This window comes from Ambystoma mexicanum, chromosome 11, assembly GCF_040938575.1.
Source record: "Ambystoma mexicanum isolate Mex_15411 chromosome 11, UKY_AmexF1_1, whole genome shotgun sequence".
In the NCBI taxonomy this organism is placed as follows: Eukaryota; Metazoa; Chordata; class Amphibia; order Caudata; family Ambystomatidae; genus Ambystoma; species Ambystoma mexicanum.
The window spans coordinates 451,367,294-451,386,615 of record NC_090934.1 but is presented as its reverse complement, the minus strand read 5'-3'; the positions used below and the strand labels follow the sequence as shown (position 1 = coordinate 451,386,615).

Here is a 19,322-nt window from a genome sequence, read left to right as displayed (position 1 = left end):
AAGTCAGCCAGACCTTGCGCGAGGGGACTCTTCTTGTTTTGGCCATATCTGACCTCCACAGGAAAGCCTTGCATTGACAGAATCCAGGAAGTAATTCGGGAATTACTCACATTTCCGGTCCGGATTCTGTCACTTTGGAGATATTGCAGAGGCTGGTGTGGAGTCTCCACTATGATGTGTTCCCCCTGGATAAACGGGCGGTAATTCTTCAATGCCCACACCGTTGCCAGGAGTGCCTTCTCACAATCATTGAATTTTTCCTCCACAGAGGATAAAGTTTTGCTCGCATAGGAGATTACTTTATTGACCTTGTCATGCTTTTGGTATAATACTGCCGTCAAGCACGTATTAGAGAACCCCGTCTCCAGGAAGAACTCCTTGTTTCTGACAGGGTAAGCTAGGCAAGGCGCTTGTGAGAGGCTTCTTTTGAGTTGTCTTACTGCCTCGGCTTGTTCTGGACCCCATTCCCACTTGACCCCCCCCTTCAGGAGATGAATCAGGGGTCTGGTGATCTCTGCGTAGCCCTCAATGAATTTTCTGCTGTAATTAGTCAGTCCAAGGAGGCACCTTAGTTCCCGCAGAGTTGTGGGGTCTTTCAGTTTCTGAAGTGCTTCCACTTTCTTTTCCTGGGGACAGAGACCCTGAGGAGTAATCTCATGCCCCAAGAAATTAACACGGGTTCTACACCACTGTGCTTTCTGAAAGGAAAGTTTTGCTCCGGCGGCCCTCAACTGGGTCAGAACATAACGGATCTCCGCTATGTGTTCCTCCACAGATGAACTTTTGATGAGGACATCATCTACATAAGTCAGGTTACCCCTCGCACCCAGGTCGGGCATGGCCTTATGTAGGAAAATGTTAAATTCATTGCCGGAGTTGAGGTATCCGAAGGGAGTCCGGGTCCATGTATACTGCTGTCCCCCAAAGGTAAAAGCCAGCTTGTATTGGTCCTCCCTACTGACCGGCACGGTCCAGTATCCATTGGTCAGGTCTATTGCAGTGAATACCTGTGACCCCTGAATCTGGGCCAGCCCTTGGTCAATGTAGGGAAGAGGCCATCGGGAAGTATGGACCCGTTTGTTGAGCTCCCTGAGGTCGGCGCAGAGTCTCCACTGGCCGTTTGGCTTCAATATTCCCAGCACCGGATTATTGAAGGTGCTGTGGACTGGACGGATTATTCCCCGGGACTCAAGGTTCTTAATTATTTCAGTAAGGGACTCCATGGATGCGAGGGGCAAGCGATATTGCTTCACAAACACTGGAGTCATGCCAGGGTCCGTGGGGATTGTTGTTGTGTGGATGTCAGTGCGACCGCAGTCATATGAGTCTACCGCAAAGAGATCTTGGAAATCCAAGAAAACTTGTTTCAACTTTTGCTTTTGTTCCAGAGTCACACAGGCATCAGCTAGGTTGACTCTCTCTTCCACCATCTGCCTGAAGCCTGGAAAGACTTCTGGTTTGGCTATTTCTGCGACCTCCTCCAGCTGGGTGGAGAAGTCCCTGTTCAGAGTGCTGATTTGGACTGGAGGCTTCAGGTGGGAAAGGCAGCCCTCATGGACCTGGAAAATCACCTCATCCCTCCTGAAGTCACAAGTCACATCTTCCTTACCATAAGGGCAAGAAGTGTACACCAGGAAGTTCCCCCCATGGCGGGTAAAAATCCTGTCTGGTGTTGGATTGTCATCACTGTCACTGTCAAAGCAGTCCTTGGGGATTGGCCCTAACAGTTCATTACCTAAATCTATGGAAAAATGTCGGTCATCAACCGCCATTCCAATAATGGTGCCTGCGGCTAGAATAATACTCTTTAAGTCGCTGTTATCCACCTCCATTGGAATGGTGTCATGTTCTATGTTGACTAATGGAGTTGGGTTTACCCCCAACCCTTGCTGTTGGAGAAAAGCGTTTAGATGTATGTAAGCATCAGGGTTTTTCAAATATTGTCCTCTTTTAACTTTCACTTCCAGGGAGAATTGTCGGGTCCTTTCTGGGATGGTGACTTCCTCTTTGATCTGGATTTCAACTGCATAAGTAGCAATTGAGCTGACCTAAATGCTTTTTCTGGAACATCAAAGCCCATGGGATTATCCACTAATCGGGACCAAGCTTTGAAGTTTATTAGGTCCAAACTAATGGCAAAGCGATTGAGAATGTCACTGCCTAAGTAAAAGGCGGCAGTGATGTCTCGCACGACCCAACAATTATGGACTATGCTCTTGTTGCCAATGGAGATTTTGAGCATACACCTGCTTGGCAGGAGATGTTTGGAATTGGGTGCTTCCAGGTCCATTTCCCATTTGTCTATCAGTTTGAATGTGGGAATGGCTGGATCTTTTGGGAGTTGGCGAAACATGGCTTCGCTGATGAAGCTCTTACCATTGTTCACGCACACTTGAGCGAGAACAGAGTCCTTCCCATCATTTAACTGAACAGGGATGAACAACTGCTCTCCAATTTGCTGAATATCAGCCAGGCTCTGAGCTGATTTCACATCTTTCTGGACTATAGGAGTGGGAGTTTCTGCTTGTGGATTAGTATAGAGTCTCAGAGTGTTTCCTTCCAGCGTGGAGTACCACTTTAGACTGGAAAGAAGGTTGATTTTCAGAAATAGAGAGGACCCTCCATCACCAGTCTGTTGTCCTACTGCTATTACTGTCACGTCTGGAATTTGGCTATTCTGGAAGTGAAATTCTACTTGGTCAGGTTTTTGTTCAACCATGTGGAAGGTGCCGTTTAAACTAACATGGTTGACACTCTCTTTTAATTTTATTGGTCGGCTAGTCTGGGTCCAGAGGACCTTGTTTACACAATCTATTAGGGGTGACAACCTTCTCAGGAGGTCATTCCCCAGTAAACAAGGGGTGCTCTCTGGAGTCACTACTATGACCGGGTGTTTCAACTTGTGTCGCCCGATCTTAATGTCCAAGTCTGCCGTCCCCTCGACGGGAATTTCCTTCCCGTCAAAGTTCTGGAGTTGTCCAGGAAGTGAGGTGAGAGGAATTTGGTAATTCCCTCCCCTTCCTGCATTCAGTTCATCAAAGGCCCTTCTGGACAGAAGGGTAGCTTGAGATCCAGTGTCCACCAGTGCCAAAATTGTACCCTGCCCCTGTACTTGTACCGGGGCATAATATCTTTCCTTCTTCTCCTCAAGGAGGCACAGATAATGCACATTTTTGGACAACTGGCGGGCTAACTTTCTGGTTTTGGACATTTCAAGAGAAGAAATTTGGGCAGACTTCTGTGGAGAGCCTTGGGAATCTGAAAGAAAAATTTGGCAACTGGAGATCAGAGCCATTGTGGGTTCCCCTGGCTCCGGTTCCGGGCCGCCCCCCCTTTTTGGAGGCAGTCACCAGGATGGGTTTGAACCAGGGGATTTTCTTGCTGTTGGTTCTGGGATGAGATGGTGGGCGGCGGTAGCTCAGTCTCCACATCTCCCCAGTCTGGATTTGCATCCCTAGGGACCCATTTTTCTTTGGGAGGAGTTCCCCCCTCTCTGAAGGAGAAGATCCTTTTCCCAGGATCCTCTGAGGATCCCTCTCCCTCAAATTGGAAGATCTGTACCTCCTCCTCAAACTGAGTCTGTTTGGGTCTTTTGTTTCTCCTACCCCCCCTCTGCTCCTTAGGAGGCAGACTTTCAGGGGCAAGAGATTTTGTTTCCGGTTCCTGGGTTTCCAGGGGCTGTTTACAAGTGAGGAAGGAAGCTTCCTCCAAGGCTTTACACCCCCCTTCCCTTTGTGCCTCCTCCCTGGGAACCGGTGAGCTATCGGGGTGCTGCCCCCGTCATTGTTCTGGAGCACCAGGTCCAGAGTTGGGTGCGTTCTGCGCCGGCATGCCGATCTGAGGGTTCTGCTGAGCCCTCAGTATGTGACCCAGATCCCGCGCCATGTTTTGAACCTGGCGCTCTAACTGGGAGACCCGCTCAGGCTGATACGGGGCCCTGTTTTCTCCCCTGGGCTGATCCCGGGAAGGGTAGCTATCCCTTCTATGGTAGTACCCCTGGTTGGGAAGATTTGGATACCCCTCCACCCTTGGCCTCCCCTCTCCCGGATTCGGTTGTCTGGGCTCAGGGAATTGGGGAAAGAAGGGTGGAGGATTTTGGGGCTGGAAATTGGGTGGATACCTGGGGAAAAAGTTCTGCCCAGGATTTGGAGAATTTCTGCCCTCCTGTGGGAAGTTAGGAGGGAAGTTCCCTGGGTTAGGTGCTTGGCTGGATCCCCCCCCTTGGGCTGGAGGAGTCCACACATAACCCAGGATGGGTCTGTTTCCCTTGTAACGGGGGCTTACATAATCAGGAGAGCGAGGGACCCCATTTGTGGGGCTGCCTCCCTGGCTCCCTGTCTGTGACTGGCCCGAGGACCTTCTGGGCCTAGCATTATTAGGTGCAGGTAGGTTTTTAGGCCCCCCCATCTCCAACTCTAAAACGGGGTGACCTTTACCTCTGCCACCTTGGCAGCAGCAGGGGTGCTGTTAGTTTTGGGTTTTTTGGGCTGGTTTTTGTTTTCCACCGGTTTCTGCACCTCGTAGATGCGGGTGGCTTGTTCAATGACCCATTCTAAAGATCTTTTCTCATGAAAATCTCTCACGAGCTGGGTCATTATATATTTGGGCAAGGCATGGAAAAACGTATTAATAATTTCTCTGCTGTCTGTGCGCACCCTTCTGGTGGTCTGCGCAAAGGCACGTTTCAGTTCTTGCACAAACTCTTGTGGGGCCTGATCCTCCCCACACTGCAAATTGTAGGCTGCCTTGCGAGCCTCTTGAGGATTTCGGTGCACAGAGAAATGTTTCAAGATGGCCGCCTTATAGGTGGACCATCTTAAATGATTTTGGTCCTCCAGCCCCGCAAAGAAACTGAAGTATTCTGGGGAGAATGTCCATTTGGCGTACTGGATGCAGCTACTGCTGTCCTTCAAATGGAAAGTCTCCATCATTTGCTCATAGAGCTCCAAGTGTTCCCAAACAGAGTACTTGGCGTTCTTATGATAAGGCGTGATGACACTCCTGATTGCCTTAATCTGCTTCAATGGGTCCTTAAGCAAGGCCCTTTTTGCCTTATTGGCCTTTTTGGTCCGGGTAACCCTGGTCCATTCATCCTCTGACTCAGAGGCACTGCTCCCCGAGGTTCCTGTCTGATCTTCCAGGTTTTCCCGGATTCTGCGAGCCTGGGAATGGCTGGCAGAATGTGGGGACCTGGTCTCCTGTGTCCTGCACCGCTCAGAGGAGTCTTCAGATCCCTCCTTGCTGCCAGGATTTGATGGGTACCCCCCCCACTGACCTAACTGGGCAGAGGTTTTCAGGATGCCTTTAATGGGCCTACTCTCCTGGGGTTCCCCATCAAATTGCACTGTGCTTGGGTGCCCATACCCGGATGCCCGCCCCTCCATTCCTGGGTGGTACTGGCCTATGAGCCCCATGCTTCTGGCTGAATAGTAATCTGCCATCCCTGTGGCCCGGTGCTCATGTGCGCCAGGGGACATGGGGGTGGTAGAGTCCAGGGACTGAGAGAGATAAAGGCCTCTGGTGCTAGGGCTCCTGAGGTTATGCTCAGGAGTTTCCCTTTCCCAGCGAACTTGGTCTCTATCCGCCCCTGCTCCGTGTTGCAATGCAAGAGCCTGCGCCTTCAGTTCCTCAGTTAAGGCCTTACTAGACTCTATCAGTCTCTCCTGCATCGCTACCTGTTGTTGGAGCCTATCATTGTGCTGGCAGAGAGCCTCATTCTCTCTCTGCGTTTCCTGATTGGTCCTGGAGCACTGGGCCAGTCTTTGCTGCAGGAGGGTTACCTCCTGAGCTGTGTCCCTATTGGCCTGCTCCTGTCTTGCCAGAGCATCCTCCACCCTCCTGGTGTGCTCTAGCAAGTCCTGGTGTTCTTTTTGGAGGTCACCCAGTCCCTGGTGGGCCAGGTGATTTTCTTCCAATTTCCTTTTTAAGTGGCAGTGACTAAGAGCCTGCATCTGTGCCGCCAGGTCGTCCCTTTGCCTTTGGAAGGCACCAGCTTTCTGGCGCTCCTGGTCAAACTCTGCCTGGGTATCCAGGTCTTTCAAAATCAGTTTATTGCTCTCTGCCTTCTCCCTATCTAGGTGGCTTTGCAGGGTGACTACCTGCTCAGCACATGCCCTATTGAAGTCTAACTGTTGCTCCAGCTTTTTCTGGCTCTGCAGTAGGGAGTCCAAACCTTCTTGGTATTCCTTCTGCAAGGCCTGAAATCTGGTATCCTGGTCAGCCTTTTCCTGTTGCAGGATGTCCATATCCCTCTTTATTTTAATGATGTGCTGTCTACTCTCATTTTCTGACTCCTGGCTCCCCTGCAGCCTCTGCTCAGAAGAGACCAGGTCAGATTAGACCTTCTCTAACGCCATCTGTCGCTTATTCGCCAGATCTTGGCTTTCAGTACATTTATCCTGCATGTCTCCCATATATAGGTACAGGTATGCCGCTATCCTAACCATCTTGTCTTGTTCATCCTTAGCTTTAGGAGCCATGTATAGTTCACTCAGGGCCACATGTAGGGGACCCTGATCTCCCCATATATCTGACCCTGTTTCAGTGACCTGTTGCGTGATGGCCTGCAACCAGACCATGCGGTCCTGGTGAGTCCACTCACCTCTCACAAATAACTTATGTAAGAAGTGCTCTCTGGCTATTTTCATGTCTACTAAGGTCGTCATTCTAGAGATTGGTCTCTGTCCTGACTAAATTAGTATTTTATTTTTGCAAAACAGACCTTTTTCTTAGAGCGTTCCTTTGAGGAGTGCTTTACAGCGTAACACAGCGTGGTGATCTGACCGGATATGTGTATCTGGTCAGATGGCACGCTGTATTAGTCTGCACAAGTGATAGATCTAATCCAAACGTCCGGCACGAGCCCCCAATTTGTAAGAGGATTCAATTCAACACTACAGCTAAATCAATGCCTAGTCTGGGATACTGAATGGAAACCCTTATTGATATATCTTTATGTCCAGTTCATGCGTTCTGGATGACTACCCCTATATAACACCCCTCTCTTGGAATCCCCCTGACCCCACTGAGCCAAGAAGTAGTTCTGTTTTGCAAGTTAAAAGGTTTATTTGATAATTTAAACAATATATATATATATATATATATATATATATATATATATATATATATATATCACGCTTTATAATAAATTAATAATTGGATATCACACTTAATCTGATATGATAAAGATTAACAACGGAGAATCTGGCACTAGCACACCTCTTTATAATCACTAAGGAGTTGACATGAAATGGATAAGGTAGCAACAATACTTTTATGGTCTCAAATGGATGCAATGTGGAATGAAATGCAGTACGGAAAATAACTTGATAGGATTTCAGCAAAAGACAATGTAATCACTTTCTTGGACAATTCACCCCCCCTTTTTTGCAATGTAAGGATATGGAAGGAAGGCACACAGTTCTCAGAAATGCAATCAAATGTGATTCAGTTCACCCCAGCAAGCTTAGACTACAGATCGGAGTTTTAAACACAGGCCCAAAATGCTTTTATGTGTGTTGAAGTGAAAAATATGCTAAATTGCCTTTAATTCCCTCTAGAGGTTCTAGGTGAGTGAAATATACTTGGGATGAGTTCAGGCTCACTTTAGCAAGGATCTAGGAGTAACTAGCAGGTTAAACGAATGTTTGGCAAATGAATGCAAGAAAACTGCTGTTTTCACACGTTGAGAAATTTGCAAATCGTGGCAAATTCGTGAGTGCGTTTTTCGCGATTGCGGCAAAACTATAGGGACTAGCACTATCGTTTTGGGGTCCTAGGACAGCCTAGGATCTCAGCTTCCAGATGAAAGTTACTGCAAGTCTCTAGCACAAACGGTCACAGAGATATGAGCGATTAAATAAAGGTCGTTTTTCAGATTTGAAATTTTAAAGTTCAAAAAGACAAGTGCAGCTTGCAACTAGAAAATGACAGGTGACAGCTTTACAAATGACAGGTGACAGTTAGGAGGCAGTTCTACTTAGATTAAATAGATTGAATTATATTACTTTAACTAAGAGATTGGTTCTGCACAGTTTGCTAGGTACTCACACTATATTCTTGAATTAAATGGGCCTCGCCACGGATCTGGTCAGGTTTTAGACTGGACTCTGGTCTCTGCACTTCACAGTGATCTGGGTCAGCTCTCTCTGGTTCTGCTAACAGCGGTCTGGTCTGGGTCTGCTCTCTCTCTGGTTCTGGATATTGATAGATTTGAAGTCTCTATGTTGGCTCTCTGAAGGTTGATGGAGGTAAAGTATGGATTTTCCCGGCAGAGCTTCCAGCTGCAAATGGATTTGAAGGTCCCTATCTGTCCTGTCTGTCTGCTTTTATCTGTTTTTAAAATGGGTGTGTGTGCAGCATCACTAGCCCCTACCCCTCTCCACTTGTCATTGGCCACTTCATCCGCTTCCACTTGATTGGGGGAATGAAATGAAGTGTCATCATGATGAGGTCTGTTTATGATACAGAGAACCCACCCCTGTCAACTTTACACACAATCTATATTTGCTCAAAAAACATATTTGCACAGGTACACATTTGTTTAAAATTACATGCACCCTTCACATATCACAGGAGGTATACCCTGTCCAAATCTGCTCTTCCTGGGGGCTTGCATTCAGAAATGGCAATATTTGCACTTTTTAACTGATTTTGCAATATCGGACATTACCCCAAATTTACACACATGTGCGCAAGGAGTATGGACATTAGTTGATGAAGTGTCAGATTTTTCACATGCACACATTTTGAGTAATATCCTCTTTTCCGCTAAAACCCCCCTGAACATACCACCGGGTCCTAACACGTCTTAAAATGTGGGCAGAAAAATCACAAGAATTATGGTGTCATTTAAATAATTTTCACAAGTCCGTACTATGAGTTATTCATCTTTTTAGAGTTATGTTCCGGCCCCAAAGGGATGTGGTTTCCCCCCAGCACAAGGTTGAATTTCTGGTTTTTCCAGTTCTGCCAAGCGAGCTTGCTCTCACAGGCAGTGCCCCTCCCCTGTCCTTCCAGGAGGAAGCTCCATTTACGACTCCCGCCAATAAAACATTTGCCTGAGTCAGGACAGGGCTTTGTTCAGAGCTCCTGTATTCTGTGGGGGCTCCCTTTAATTCAATTATCAGAGAGATGGCATATCCTTAGTGTGGCCAGCAAAAGGCAGATAGGCCTGGGAACACAGCTGTAACTCAAGTTTCACTCCTGATGGGGGGTAGTTGCCAGGCAAAATTGGAATCTCTTTAAGCCATTTTTTAGCTACATGTCATTTCTGTTCCCCAGTTTTCTGCATTCAAATAAAACGAAACATTTTTACATATGCAGCTAGAATGCTGATTCTAAGTTTAAAACTATGACATTTAAACAATTGAAACCTATGTGACACTCAAAAGTAGGTCACTCAGTCAATTTAAACACTTAGATTTTTAGTGTCTTTCAGTCCAAATTTACTTAAACTGCTGAAATCCACAGCTCAGCCAGTCTTGTTATAAACCTTCAAGTCACTTCAGAATATAACTTTACATTGGATCCACCTCTCAGTAAGTCTTTCTTTGGCTTGCCTTGGGTTCATTTATTCAGTTTTACACAAAATCTGGTGGTTTTAAAACGCCGGCTTTCTGATAGTGGTGAGTACTGGTACTGCACCCCTTTTTGGGATTTAAGAAAATGAATTCCCAACAGTTATGGGTTTGCTTTTGGCAATCAGCATTGCCATTCCCAATGGTTTCAGACTACTGTGTGGGTAGTCCAATGGTGGTTTTAGGCAGTGTCCTTCTGTGCCCATAACATCGGCAAAAATGAGTGGCAGCCTATTCTTCATGCATTTCCCTGTGCATTGTCTGGGAAGCTCTGGCCATCATGATGTTTTCCATGTCAGTACTGCACAGTTTTGAGGTAGGGCTTGGATGCGTGGATAAAAACATCCCACAGGCAGGTGCATCTCCTGTGGCAGAATAATGTGTCCCGCCAATGTTGTGTGGGACTGGGGGGGCCCCGGCAGGGCACCGGCTCAGCCCCACTTTCTGAAGACTTAAAGCACTGATGGTAGAGCTGGAGACCAGGCAGGATCTGGATTAATGGGCCTTGTGTGTGGTCGTGGTATGGAGTTGTGATTACACGTTCCCATACTTGTAATTGCAATTCTTGGCTGTTGTCTTCAAGGCGCACTGAACTGAACTCTCCAGAGTACATTTCCCAGGAAGGTAATCTTATGGCTGGGCCGGAGGGCGACTTCCCAGGCGTCCTGCCATTAACCCCGGCCACACCAGGTCGGCGGAATATTTCACGGGCTACCCCTAGCTGGCACAGTGGGACAGGAACGGGAGGCGCCCTATTGAAATTAAATGTGCTCCGCTCTCAGGGCAGGTGGGGGAAGGTAGGGGTGCCACGTTTTTGTTTTGCTGCCCGTGGCTCTGGGACTTCTAAGGCCAGCCCTGAATGTAACCATTTGTTTTCTCTTTCAGGAGCTGGGAATGAAACCGAGGACTTCCTCACTGCAACTGTAGCAGTGGACACAGGTGAGGAGGGTGTGCTGCAGACCCCAGTACCTGCTAGAGAGGAATGTGGCATTTGGGGTGAATACTGGAGCTGCTTATTACCTTTCATTTTTCCAGTGAGCGTGACTTTTGAGTAGCCACATATCAAAAAAGAGGCCCTGGAAATAACTTTCAAAGTGACCCCATATTACACATTTTCAGCAAGCCCAACCCCTTTCCTGTTGGAACATTTGGAAGTAAAACAGGTTACTACACAAGAGGCACAGAGTGCAGAGGCCTCCCGGGAAATATCTAGCGTTCCCTATAGGCCAATACACTGCTGCCCATTAAAGGCACTAATGAATGTGGCGTAAAGACAGGTGCCCATGTCCCCTCCTGCCCCTCCCATGAGCGCCGCCCATGCTCCCATTACAGGAGCACTGTGCGAGTGCCCCCATTAACTATTAACCCCCTGCAAATAAGGCCTAATAATGTGCACATATTCCCCAGGGAGGAACCTGTCTTCTCAAATTAAAGTTGTGTTACTTAAACGTGGCGGTTATGCTGGCCTCAAGGTGCTAACCTATCCCAGACATCTTCAGCCGGCCCTGAAATATCCAAGGGGCACCTGTGAGAAAGGGGAGAAGAATAAGTATCGCCAACGTAAACTACTTGGTCCTTTGCATAAAATCCAAGAACATTTTGGGAACATAAGGAGCACAGATATATTTATATATGACAAATCAGTGACAGTGATTCAAGCCTTCACCCTTTCTGAGCACATAACAAACACAGGCCTTTCTGCTTATTTAAATTATTATAACACTCTACCAGTAAAGGGACAGCAAACTACGGATCATGGATACACATTTGGAGAGAGTTGTACTTGACAGTCAGGTGCCAGATTTTCTGCTTTAGCAGCCAGGCGGGTACCCTGAACACACTTCTTTCCCAGTGTGGCCTCCCTACCATACACTCAGTTGCACAGTGTGTGGGGGACTTATTCAGAGAACATCATGCTGGGTAATATGCATGGCAGAGTGAAGGAAACCCAGCTCAAGGGCAGTTTTTTAAGAATGTCAGGGCTCACCCCTGATTAGCCCCGGCCCACACAAAGCCCTGCGTATTCCCATACTTGTAAGTGCCAAGCCTGGCTGCTTTCTTCAAGGGGGCTAAGCCCATCTCTGCAACGTAAATGTGTCAGGAATGTAACCCTTTGTTTTCTCTTTCAGGAGCTGGACATGAAACTGAGGACGTCCTCGCTAGGATTATAGCAGCAAATAGAGGTGAGGAAGTTGTGGTTAAGACCCCAATACAAACCAGAAACACATGTGGGAAGGAGTGGGATACTAGGACTGTGTATTACATTTCATCCAGCGAGTGTGACTTGTGCAGTAGGCTCATCATGATCCCTGCAAAAGGTACTAAGGAGAGTGATTCAGAACCAGGTGTACATGTCGTCATACCTGCGCCTCCTGTGAGTGAAGCCTCTGCCCCAATCATGGAGCACAGGGCATATGACGACATTACCGGCTGATGTGCTCATGGCTGGGATACTATGAACTGAGACCTCCATGTTGCAAGGAGACCTGGCACCCACAAAAGCAATTTGCAGGCCCAGTATTAGGGTCCTTAATTTTTTCAGTTAAAATAGACTCGTGCTACTTGGGGCAGGGGGGCTTTGTGACTCTGAAAAAGAAAGCTCAGTAACTTTTAAGTAGCAATTTGGGGTTTTGGCTCCACCCACAACCCCCTTCGCTGACTTCCTTTATTTTGCTGTGCAGAGACCCACACGCCTGCCCGTGATAATCTGCAGCTATTAACAACCTACACCACTGCCACTTTAGCTGGACTTTTACCACAGAAAGAAACCATAAAGGGGGCGGGGGGGGCTTTGGTGGGCACATATTCCTGTCAGTCTCACAAAGTAAGGGCTGTGTCATTTTAAGCGTGCATTTGCTGGTCAAAGACCGACCTCTCCAAAAATGTTGTTAGCAAGGAAATGATTTACTCTCCTTCTGCTTTTTGCTGTGGGGATGTGAATCATTTTAGAGATTAATGAAGTGCTAGGTGTGGATCACGTTATGCCACTTCGATGCACGGCCCACACGGCTGCTTCCCCAAACTGAACTCATGTACCTAGGTTACACTGAATGCAGTCTCCCCATTTCTTGTAGTATATTACGCTTTGATCAGATATGTGCTCCGGACTAAGCCTGCCGATGCTTAAAAAAATATTGACCATTTTCCGCAGCCCCTTTACATGTGGAAACCTTCAGCTGCACCAGATCAGTGCATTTTTGTTGTTAATTTATGCAGGACAGGCAGGTTTTTCTAGCCATAGACGAGAGGATTCCAAACACCACGTTGAAGTGGACCCTCGTGCATCTTCGGCCCCCTCTGCTTGTCTGACACATTAAAATAGAGTTTGGCAGGAAGTCACGAATCTTCAATTAGCGATATTGTGTCATCGTCCTGTAATCAATCATCCACTGATGCCATTTAAAAGTCCTGTAATACGGGTGGGGGGGGGCGCAGATTCGTCTTTGCGGCAGGGCTGAACTGGTGTAAACATTCCAAATTAAAACTGCGTGTGAGCAATATTTTCAACTGGTAGTGGGTGAGGGAAGAGGGAGAGATGTAAGGGGAGAAACCTTAGCAGAAGGGGGATATGGTCCGGCTATGTGCAAAGACACCTGTAAAAATGCTAGGTCAATCCAGGTGCATTTCGGCGCATCTAAGGATATTCTAAAACTAGTAGAGTCTCACGTGCCACATGCATAAGATCACACATTGTGCCAGTGGAGGCTGTGGCATGGTTGTTTGGGTAACTACATGAGAATGGGTGTGGATGCGGCTTTGGGAGATCAATAAATATACACTTTGGCCAGTCGTATCCTCATGCATATTTACAAATAAGGTGCAGTATTTCCCTCAGAATTGATCAGACACAAAGAAACACACTCTCACATATGTCACGGAAAGACACACTTCTCTAGAATGATCACAAAGACATGCGTTGCACTCTCCATCACTCCCAGCACCGGAAGTCTGGATGGGTATGCCGGACCGAACCGAACGGATCGACCTCACAGATAGAAACAAGTTGGACTCAATATACCAAGTGCACCCTCAAATGCCCCAATAATCCATCATATTGCTGGTATAATCACCAACACTGTATGTGCCCTCCTGTGCAGGTGCTGTTATAATACGACAGGTGTTGCCTCAAATGCCTAAATGATGCCATCACCTGCACTTTTAATAATACCCGCCCATATTACAGGACTTTTAAATGGCATCAGTGGATGATTGATTACAGGACGATGACACAATATCGCTAATTGAAGATTCGTGACTTCCTGCCAAACTGCTATTTTAATGCTATTTTAAGTAATTAGGATGCTTCTGCACAGGAAGAAGTTCTAGACAGTGATTGAGGCAATGTAAAACATTTATTCAAGGACATTCCATGCCCCGTTGCACATTGTTATGTTTTCTATATTTAACGGGACTGTGACAGTTCATAAAGAAAATGAAACAAGCATTGGCAAAGTCAACAGTTTGGGCTTTTGGCAAAGGTATGAAACATGCATTTGCCAGGCACCAGGATGAGGGCACTACCTAGCCATTAGATCGTACCAGCTGAAAAATGGAGTGATTACGTGGGTATATCATGGCAGTATCGTGCAAATGCCTAATGGATCACGCCAAACCTGTTGGCTTTGTGGCTGCTTGTTTTTAACAGGACTTCAGTGCATGGAAGAGAAATAAATCAAGTGACTAAACGCGCACTTGGAATAAAGGCATTTCTAGTGCACCAGAAGCCATCTACAGCTGCAATTAAGCAATTAACTCTCAACAGACTGCTTAGAAATAATGCTGGAAGGCTAACGTTTGCTGTTACTGCTTGAAAGAGCAAGCTCAAAGAGATCGCAGGGGGATGTGTTTTGGGCAGTGGGGGGCTCATAGTGGGTCGAAATGACCATAGCGATTTGCATGACCATGGGCAGTCAATGGGTGGGTAAATAACCAAACACCAACCAGCTGTATCCCTCCTAATATGCCATCTCCATCTTACCATCACCCCAGTGCATTAGTGTCAGATTGTAGGTGACGCATAAGCGCCTCGTAATAGCACAGCCCGAAAATGCCTAGTGCCCACGAGGTCCTTCTTTCATGCACAAGCCACAAAATAACCTCAGAAGCGCTGATAACAGGTATTTGACTGTTTGGTCGTTCTCATAGAAATAGCAAAAAACACTGTTGCTACTTGTATGAGCAGAATATGCAATAAATGCTTATCAGCATTCGAAAAATTACTGTGCAGTGCATAGGCTTAAGACATGTATGGTTTTTACATTTCTTGAAAGACCTTCCCTGTCCCTTTATGCAACAAGAACTTAGAAAAAGGATGGAAAACACTATTTCCCTTAATTGTACTACCGCAAGCAATATTTAAAATAAATGTTTATTAGCACCTAAATAATTCTGTTGAAACTCCAGAACGGAATGTTAAGCACCACACAGAACTCCAAGCATTTTTTCATTTTTTAAAGCAACTCCCCAGTCCCATTCGACAGAGGGTCGGATTCTCCAAACTATTTTCGGTGCAAATAGAGAGAGCACTTGCTGCAAGAGAATCTCTAGTGCATCTTATCACACGCGCCAACAAAAGATGTGCCACACATTCAAATGCCATGTTCACCTCCTTTGTGCAATTGCCCCAATAAGTGAGCATTTTTCAGGGCATTTCAATGCACAATTTAAATTCATAAATGGGATTCACATTGAAATGTGCAGAAAACAAACACAGTCCCATGTGCCTGCTGGGAACACGGACAAGAGTGCAACACATGACAGGGACATTTGTGACTCTCTCATGGTTGTGGCTGGTTTTTGTGAGACAGCAGTGGTTTGACATGCTGCTGTCACACTTGCATTAACATCCCAAAAACAAGGATTGAGATGATTTTATTTGTTTAACTACATTTCACAATTGCAGGCTTTTTAAGGGCTTGCCACTGTGGAATGTGGTGTGCTGGGACCCTGTTATACGTTAGTGTTTGTAATGTGCTTCCGACTCTAATGTATGCCTGGAGCTGGACAGTTTTGCACTGTCATACAGCCCCCAAGAAATGCACATGTCACCTTTGTGAATAAAGTGGTCTGCACATTTCCTAAATTGACGCAAGTTTAAAAAAATGCACACCCATTGTGGGGTGGGGGGTGGTTAAAAGGCACAAACTGTTGTAAAAAAAAAAATGGTTGTTGGGAAAGAGATCAAACTGCCCCCTTGTGTAGCTTCCCTACCTGCCCGTTGTGTGCTTCCATGGTGGTTGGGTTAAACTTGAAAGGTTTGGAATTCGTGACTTTGATTAACCTTCAATCTCCTCTGCGTTATATCTCATCTCACTATTGTGTTCTTGCTCCCTGGGACTCACTGACCGGAGGGAGTGGATAAGGAGATGGTTCTTAGATGAGAACTACGGTGGAGCGACTCCAGTGTCCCTCAATGCTGATGGAGTTCCGCTGGCAGTCTAATGGAATGCTCCACGTTGCTTCATGGCAAAATACTGGAGGGTCTCTCTGCAGCCAGCGATGCTATGGATCTCCCCTCACTTTTGGGGAAATCCCTGTGTCCCTTTTTTTCCTCCCCCACACTCATTCTGCAGACCTTTGCACTTGCTACCAGACTCTGGGATTTGTTGCACTTTGGATCGCATAGCACCTTGTTGCTGAACCCATTTCGAATAAGAGAGGGAGGTCGTTTCTTTGAACATTTCCCTCAGAACCACACTGGCCCTTCACTCATGTTACACCCTAACCACTGACCGACCATCCTGCCATTTTATTCTGGCAGGTGATTCGGGTAAGACTTTGTCGGTTTTAGAAGAAAACTGGTTGGTTGGAGTGCAAGGTGGTTTGGTGATGCTAACGATGGGTACTCATTTGTCAGTCGAGGCAGTTGGATGTGGTGGACAAAATAAGAGTGGGGTATGGAGAGAATGGAGGGATGTGAGAGTGTCGCCCACATTGTTTGAGGTTATTATATGGCCTGCCACCATTTTGGATTCTAGAGCTACCCATGAGCATTTCTTAATTTGGGGCAGGTGCCTATTGCATTTGGTTGATACGTTTTTGTTAGTATCACCATTTCAGAGCTATGTGCCATGATTTCTTCTTTGAGTTACGTAGGCTCATTGAAATGTCATGTCATACAAGGACCAGATTCTTATGAATAGTGAGTTCCACTACTTAGTCACCATAATAGTAGAGGTGCCTTATTTATGTTTTTTCGATATGGGTCTTGAATCGCACTTTAGATGCACCCTTGATGTCAAAGGATTGTATTGGAGTACAGATAGGAGGGACGTAGGATCTGAGGATGGACACGTAGCCTGTTGGTGTTGTTTGGCTATGTACCCACACACTAACCGCACATGGCCATGCTAATCCCTACATTTACCCTCCATTACCTGCTCCTCCCCTAGGTTCTAGCTCTATCATGCAATACAATCAAAAGGTGTGCTGTATATTTCTGCCAGTGATACTTCAAAGAAGTCTTCTGAGAGTTAGCCCCTGATTCATGGATTATTTGCTCCAAAAAAAACGGGATTTGTGCGCCATTATGCCCGCAAATCCCCATTAGTAAAACAGGGATTTGCAGGCAGAATGGCACACGAATCCCATTTTTTGGCCAAATAATCCAAGAATCAGGCCCAATATGTCTTAATTGCTGCTATAACTGAGCGCCTACTGGATTACAAATGTCTTAACCTGGTGTGCCTTCAACCACTTTATATATAGATAATATGTGTCTACTCCCAGTTAAATCCTGTTAAAACATGCATTGCTAAAGTCTACAGTGTTGTCTTGTGTTTTGGTATAAGATAAACATTTACCAAGGGCTGCCATCATATGTCCAGATACTCGCACCATTTTCCAGCTGTTGCCATCTCATATCATTATGGCAGTACTAAGCAAATGCCTATCCCATGCCTATGCAAAAGCCACAACTGTTGGCTTTATCAGTGCTTAATTTCCATTGTGTTTCATGCAAAGGTGGTTAAAAGAACTGTACCAAAAATCATCTCAATATTTCAGATAAAAGACTAATCACCCTTTTTAATCTCTTTAGGTGCCAGGGTCCCACTGATGGATGTGGATATTCTTCTCATAAATCCCCGCAATGCCATTGCCTGTCCAAATAACAACTGCCTGTGGCCCAAATCCAGTGGTGGTCAAGTTCTGGTTCCCTACGTCCTCTCTCCTGATTTTGGTAAGTGCAATACTTTTATCAAGACTATAATACATGTTCTCTCCTCTTCTGGGGATAACTTGCCAGGAATGATGGTCTTTTCACTTACAAATGAGCTCCTCGATCCATACCGGAAGTGTCCCCTGAAGCGATGTTGGCTGCCGTGTCCTGCTGTTTTCATGGAGTTTCCTCTCTGGCTTCCATCAAAGGGGCTTGGGCATGCAGGGTGGTGAAGAAGAAGAAGGGACCAGTTGTGGTCTGACAAAAATCCCATGATCCTGGGCTGGTTCACAAGATGGGTGGCAATGTAGCTCTTTGGCAATGGTTACCACTAGGTGGGGCACAAACAGAGCTCCTCAGTCTTCATTACCATGCTGCCCCTGGGATTACAGCCACCCCAAAGCTCCTGTTTGTTTAGTGGGGCCTTGTTTTCTAATTGTAAACAAGTAGACTCAGAATAATTGAAACAGAGGAACCCCTCAGTGTGGGACTGCCTTGTATTTCGGGTCATAGATTGTTATTGAGTTTATCCTGCGGGGTTGTTGCCATCACACTATGGACATGACTTCCCATATCTTTATATCTTTATATTTCACAAACATGTCTGTGATAAAAGACTTGCGTGCTTGGATCACTAAATGTATAATGCAGGCTGGGCTTCGTTCCCATTAAAACATTTTTTACAACGCTCGCACGGATATGAAAGTGTTATCATGAACCGTATGTAATCATTTGGACAGTCTCCAATTCAGATGCCAAGATATAACGGCTGCAACGTCTGTCACTCTAGTGAGGGACAACTGCCGTGTTTTTCCGGGAACTGGGGTTCACCTCCCCAAAAGTGGGAGAATTGCAAAGTGTTCGAAGAGGTGGGGCTGAGAGGGGAAGCTGGTTCTCCAGGTAAGGATGTCTGTGCAGATGTCCAGTCTCAATGAACAGACATTAGTAAGAGGACATTTAGTTAAGGGTTGTGCTCTATATAATTCAATGCTTCACTCCATAGAGAATTATACACAGACGATTTGTTCTCACATCATTTTAACTAAATTTGTGTACACAAATATCTCAGAATTATTTTGTAACGGTTCACTAAACTCCAAGTAGTTTATCATTTGTATTGACTGGTCATTTCTGGGGCAATTTGGGAGCGAAAGGTTGAATCTACAGGTGTTATCAAAAAGCTGCTTCAAATGAAAGTCTTAACTTCCTTTCTCCCCCAGGTGACTACAATTTTTTATTCTCTGCTGCAATGGAGGAGTTTAAAACAATGACCTGTGTGAATTTTGTACCCCGCACACGCGAAACCGACTACGTGAACATCGCCTTAGGGAGTGGGTAGGTCTCACATATCATTTTCATTACAAAGGCACTGTTCTTTTTTTGGAAATACAACGGATAAAATACCTCTGAACTGAATGCAATCACTACTGAAATCGATAAACAGTGCACATCATGCATGTGTTTACAACACTTGTATCATTTTTGTGATGGTGGTTCCCAGACCTTCCCTGCATTTTTCCCTCATTTGATTTCTAGATTTGTTTCCCAGACTCTCTGTATGTGCTTATCAGTTTCTGCCTGATTGC

The 19,322-nt window shown here is 46.1% G+C and overlaps 1 protein-coding gene across 5 annotated transcripts in view; it reads left to right on the top strand.

The window, feature by feature from the left end:
- Window positions 1-19,322, top strand: part of LOC138503504 (embryonic protein UVS.2-like) — a 275,168-nt gene that overhangs the window by 72,627 nt on the left and 183,219 nt on the right. For 3 of the 5 annotated variants that reach the window (XM_069623288.1, XM_069623285.1, XM_069623286.1), the window contains 4 exons: window positions 10,464-10,517; window positions 11,708-11,761; window positions 17,617-17,757; window positions 18,957-19,071. In XM_069623288.1, the coding sequence (XP_069479389.1) occupies window positions 10,464-10,517; window positions 11,708-11,761; window positions 17,617-17,757; window positions 18,957-19,071 (364 nt within the window). The remainder of the gene's footprint in view (window positions 1-10,463; window positions 10,518-11,707; window positions 11,762-17,616; window positions 17,758-18,956; window positions 19,072-19,322) is intronic. The other 2 variants (XM_069623289.1, XM_069623287.1) reach the window with 1 other exon arrangement.